Source organism: Polypterus senegalus, chromosome 4 (genome assembly GCF_016835505.1).
Source record: "Polypterus senegalus isolate Bchr_013 chromosome 4, ASM1683550v1, whole genome shotgun sequence".
Lineage (NCBI taxonomy): Eukaryota > Metazoa > Chordata > Cladistia > Polypteriformes > Polypteridae > Polypterus > Polypterus senegalus.
The window spans coordinates 218,129,479-218,135,698 of record NC_053157.1 but is presented as its reverse complement, the minus strand read 5'-3'; the positions used below and the strand labels follow the sequence as shown (position 1 = coordinate 218,135,698).

Genomic DNA, 6,220 nt, shown 5'->3' with positions numbered 1-6,220 from the left:
AAAAAAAAAAAATTAAGCGAAAGAAAAAGCAAAAATTGCAAAGAAACACAAATGCAGCTTTCCAACTTCTTTAGAATTACTGATGTCTTCATTGTTACATGAAGAGTGAAGTCATTTTAACCTGTGACTGTGCTGCTTATTGTTTATTTGGTTGGTCAGTCTAAACAAAAAATAATCAAAAAGGTGGAATCTTGTGTTTCTATTAGGTAGATTTTCTCTGCTCTGTTGTTTTATTTGGTTTATTTTTTCAGAACGGTTGTATCTCCTTTGGTTTTACTGTCACCTCACATTCAATTGTTTCAGTTCACTGGTTTCTGTATTAAGTCTCATCTCAGTGTTTCAGTTTCACACCTGCAGAGATCACAGCAGCTCAGTGAGGTTTTTGTACGAGTCTCAATCACTGTGTGGTAAGTTGCTATACTGCTGACAGTAGTAGTGACCGGCGTCTTCAGGCTGGACTCCACTGATTGTCATACTGTATGAAGTTCCTGACCCGCTGCCACTGAAGCGACTCGGGGTGTCACCGTAGCGAGAGCTTGCACCAGTGATCAGGAGTTTAGGAGTTTGTCCAGGTCTCTGCTGGTACCAGGCCATGTAGCTATACACATTACTCCCAGTAGTACAGGTGAAGGTGACGCTCCCTCCAGTAGAAACTGACTTTGGTGCTGATGGTTGAGTCACAGAAATCTGACAACTTGAGTCTACAAAAAAAAAAAAAACATAGACATAATCAGTCAATTCAAGAATATAAATTTGGTAGTAATGAGTTTGCAATTATAAAAAGTAGATAGAGTTAAACTTCTTAATGTAGAGACTCAGTTACCCTGAATGAAGACTACGAAGACAAAGAGCAGCACCAGTAGAGTCATGGTGGCTGTAGATTTTGACAGTGCGTCTCATTCAGGAAATTATAAATGTAGTCAGAGTGCTGAACTGAAACAGGCGTCACAAAGGGGGCGTCTTCATGCAAACTGACCACCGCACTGCACCTGCAGACAGACAAGAGAGGCAGAGATTTGTGTGGCAAAACTGAAATGTGATCTCATAATCATGAAAGTGCTCAGTCATCTGTGTCGACCAACGTATTTATTATAAACTGACACTGAGGTTCAGCTCAAAGTCAATGACCTTGTTAGTTTTCAATGAAAAAAATAAAAACAAACCCTCAATACTTTTAAGTTCCTATTTAGCTTAGGAGTGAGTGTGCTGCCTCACAGCCTGGAGGATGCAAGTTCAATTTCCAGGCCATCTGTGTGGAATTTTCACTTTCTACTTGTTTTCTACTACTTTACTACTTTTCTACGGAGCAAACTGACTAATTGGATGTAAAAGTGAATCTATGATAAATAAAGTTCTATCTATCTATCTATCTATCTATCTATCTATCTATCTATCTATCTATCTATCTATCTATCTATCTATCTATCTATCTATCTATCTATCTATCTGTCTGTCTGTCTGTCTGTCTGTCTGTCTGTCTGTCTGTCTGTCTGTCTGTGTATGTCTGTAATATATTTGATGGCCTTAATAGTATCTTGATTATCTGTATCACTCATAATGTTAGATACCAAACATTTTGAAAGTATTTTAGTGTTTTAAAAAAGAAAAGAAAAGGAAGAAGGAAAAAAACCCTTAAAACTCATGCTAGGTAAATTTCACTTAGCTTCAGAGGTTACATCAGCTATTTTTATTTATTTAACACAAGTTAAGCTGTTCAGTCTCTGATGTTTCATTATAAAGCTCATTATGAAGCAAGCTCAGCAGTACTTAACCTCTGAGGTAACATATGAAGAGCCAACTACTTGCCATTAATAATGCTAATAAACTGGGCTAACTCAAATATTATAAGAACTTGTAAATAGTTTATTTCATAAGTAGAAAATTATTCTGTTAAACTAAAAGCAAAGTCATTTGGAGTCATATTAATGGTACATGCTCTTATTCAATTGCTGGCTATGAGTTGTAAAGTTGTAGTAAAGCTTGTTTAGTAGAGAAAAATGAGCATCAGTATGAATTCATAACCAGGAAAACACCTACAACCTCACTTAGCCTGAAGAGGTGTAGGGTACAGCCTAGGTCTTTGATAATGTCATCCAAGTTGTAGAGTACTAGATATACAATATGGGCGACCAGTCACTGTCCACCAGAACAGAAATCTAGGAATGAAGTGATGACAAGGGATGACCTGAAAGGAGGAGAAGGCCAGTGTTAATAGAAAGAGATAGAGGAAGAAAAAAAATGGGCTGGCATCTTGATAGAGGCTGGTCCCTTCTTTAATTTACTGCATTGTGAAGCAGAATTCAGCGCCTTGAAAACAAATAATAGACAGAGGAATTGGGAAGTTGATAGACAAATAAAGTGCAGAGGACATAAATTACAGCAAAAAGCTAATCTTTTAAATAGTAAACAATGATTATCAAAAACAAAATTGTAGCATACTGCAGAGGACTTTAAATTAAAATTAATGGACCAAGAAGATCGTGGAAGCCACTTTAATTTATGAATTGTAGGCATGCATGAAAACTCGGAGAGAGGCAATATAATTACTTTATTCATTGAAGGTTTGTACAAATTGGTTTCCAGCTTTAATTGGCCTTACTTTTGAAACTGGAAGAGTCCATAGAGTCCTTTTGGCATGTGCCATCTCGATCAAGCCTTTTATTCTCATCATCATAATTTAAGGTAAGTGCATAGGCAGTGCTTGCTTGGTGAGGCCCATAAACATCCCAAGATAACACACGAGGGTGTTCATATTAAGTTTTTTCTAAATTACTCGAATGTGACTCCCCAGAAAAGTAAGGCAATGAATCTGTTTCTTAACAGGGCAAAAGAAGTTAGTTTAGGGTCATATTTGCTTTAAACTGCGTCCTTGAAGCTCAGCCTCAGTAACTCTCATTGTTAGTGCTTCAGGCACATTCTCTTCCTCTGCCACATTCTCAAAGCTCCTCTTGAGAAATGTTCAGTCAGATTGGCCCTCATCACTTCTGGTATCGTATTACTGAGTGACTGTGCTTTGAATGTGCAATGCTTTTTTGTTTGTCAGCTCTGCTTCTTAAGTTGATTGTTGTGAATATTTACTGTAGCAGGAGTTACCAGTGAGGTGGTCTCTTTGTGCTTTATGTTCAGTCACATTCACAGCACCAGGTGATAACTCCACTTTCTGTTTTCATGGATTTTGTGTTAAAGTTAAATCATTTCACAGTTTTTAATTGCACTCATCTTTTTTTTTTTTTTTTTTCTGTCTGGATGCTTGTCCATAGAGAATGATAGGGAGGGAAACAACAGCAACAGCATTTATTTATATAGCACAGTTTCATACAAATAATGTAGTTCAAAGTGCTTTACATGATGAAGAAAAGGAAAATAAAAGACAAAAGTAAGAATTAAAATAAGAGAACACTAATTAACATAGAATAAGAGTAAGGTCCGATGGCCAGGGAGGACAGAAAAAAAAACAAAAAAAACCCACCAGATGGCTGGAGAGAAAAAAATAAAATCTGCAGGGGTTCCAGGCCACGAGACCACCCAGCCCCCTCTGGGCATTCTACCTAACATAAATGAAACAGTCCTCTTTGTATTTAGGGTTCTCACGGAAGGATGATGGTCATGTAGACTTCTGGCTTTTAATCCATCAATGTAGGAACATCATGGTGCTTTGATTAGGTGGTGATGGCGCAGGTCGCCACCACAAAAAAATGGGAAAAGAAACAGAAGAGAGAGTAGGGGTCAGTACGGATTTTAGAGCCACCATGAATAGTTATTATAATGAATTGAATATACAGAGTATCAGGATTAAATTAAAGTGGAGTTATAAAAAGGCCATGTTAAAGTAATATGTTTTCAGCAGTTTTTTAAAGTGTTCTACTGTATTAGCCTGGCGAATTCCTATTGGCAGGCTATTCCAGATTTTAGGTGCATAACAGCAGAAGGCCGCCTCACCACTTCTTTTAAGTTTTGCTCTTGGAATTCTAAGCAGACACTCATTTGAGGATCTAAGGTTACGATTTGGAATATAAGGTGTCAGACATTCTGATATATAAGATGGAGCGAGATTATTTAAGGCTTTATAAACCATAAGCAGTATTTTCAAGTCAATCCTGAATGACACAGGTAACCAGTGTAGTGACATCAGAACTGGAGAGATGTTTTCGGACTTTCTTTTCCTAGTTAGGATTCTGGCAGCTGCATTCTGCACTCGTTGCAAACGATTTATGTCTTTTTTGGGTAGTCCTGAGAGGAGTGCGTTACAGTAATCTAGTCGACTGAAAACAAAAGTCTGAACTAATTTCTCAGCATCTTTCAATGATATAAGAGGTCTAAGAGGAAAGGGATGGAAATTCCAGGGTTGTCTTCTGTTTTGGTTTTCTATGATCCTTTTGCTCCAGGCCTGTGATGGAAAGGTTTCTGGGAGGTAAGCCATGTCATTTTTTTTCATTACCTGGATTTCCCCAGGTTTGTGTGGTGCTGTAAGCTACCATTGCAGTGCTCTGCGTTGCTCCCATATAAAGTTTCTTTTATCAGCCTTATCTTTTTATTTCTGTCATGTTTTCCTGGGGACTAATCTCTCTGTAGCTTCAAGGAATGTTAGGGGCCTGGGTCATAATGTTAAGAGGAAGAGCATTCTTTATTAGCTCTGACATAGAAATGTGGATGTTGCATTTTTGCAAAAATCAAAAATATATTCTTTTTTTATTTGCACTGGGTGTGACGAGGATGGATAGGATTACAAATGAGTACATTAGAGGGTCAGCTTAAGTTGGATGGTTGGGAGACAGTCAGAGAGGCGAGATTGCGTTGGTTTGGACATTTGCAGAGGAGAGTTGCTGGGTATATTGGGAGAAGGATGTTAAGGATAGAACTGCCAGGGAAGAGGAAAAGAGGAAGGCCTAAGAGAAGGTTTATGGATGTGGTGAGAGAGGACATGCAGGTGATGGGTGTAACAGAATAAGATGTAGAGGACAGAAAGATATGGAAGAAGATGATTCACTGTGGCAACCCCCAACTGGAGCAGCCAAAAGAAGAAGAAGAAGATTCAAGCTACTCTAATAGAGCTCTACAAAAAATAAGAAATGAGTTATGAGTTCTTTAACACCTGAGAATTTTGCCTGAAGTAGTGCATAACAGCGAGTGCACCTTTATGAGATGTATAAGGATCCCAACCACGAATGGTCTTCCTGTCCTGTGATGATTCTAGCTTTGTATCTGATTCTTTGGAAAGAAGGCTTCCAGAATCATGCAAGAGAAGAAAAAGAAGAATCAGAAAGATCAGAATATATCAATGGGCAAAGTGTTTTTTTTCCATTTAATAGCAACGGAATTTCTAAAGACGACTGGAAGCAAATCCCTCAAGTGATAAGTATTGATATTAAAAATGCTGGTTTAAAGCTCACTTGAAAAAATGAAGAAACATTAAAGGAAAACAGTCTGAAACTTCTAAGCAGTGCCAATGATCAAAAATGTATTAATGCTGGTGGACCTTGTCCTGATGACCAAGCAATAGAATAGGATGGAATATCATACACAGTCCAGTGGGTCTCTTTGTCACCATTACTGTCTTGATAGGCTTGTTGGAAGGTCAGCTGAAGATCCTCTGTGATATCAGTGTGCAAAAGTGACATCAGATGTCAAACAACCTGTTAAGAATAAATTACAAAAAATATGACTGAAGCGCTTCATGGATTTTGGCTGTTGACTGCTCTGCAAGCTAAGTCATGGAATCCTGTTTGGTTAACATGTTACAGTTACTCAAGTAAAAATATCTCATAACCTAACCCAACATAAGATAATATAACATACCATAATATCCAAGCAGCACTAGACTCAGGGTAGGAAACAAACCTGCACATGGCATCGGTTTATTGCAGGGCCTGTGAAATAGCAAAATATCATAATAAAACATTCTTACTGGATTTAACTTAATTAATTTATCACAATTTTTTCATAGAATCTATCTCTACCCACTATAATCACGCCTCCCCAGGGATTATAACTCAAAAACGTATCTAGTCCTCATGATAAAATTTAAAAATGAGAACATCCCTGCTGAGGAGGCTCCAATCTGACAAGAGGCTTCCATTGCTGATGACTTTGGGCTGATTGCCTCTCTTGCAGCTGTCGTAGAATAAAATCCCAATCCAATAATATCCAAAGCCAAGAAATCATGCAGAGTCCAAAAACGTTATGGTCTTAGTTTAGACTTTTATTAAAGATAATAAAAAGC

General features: G+C 37.8%; 1 gene segment (V, D, J or C); it reads right to left on the bottom strand.

Moving 5' to 3' along the window:
- Positions 1-393: 393 nt before the first annotated feature.
- Positions 394-869, bottom strand: LOC120528819. The segment is given in 2 exon segments: positions 394-701; positions 824-869. Coding segments are annotated over 2 exon segments (354 nt in total).
- Positions 870-6,220: the final 5,351 nt, after the last annotated feature.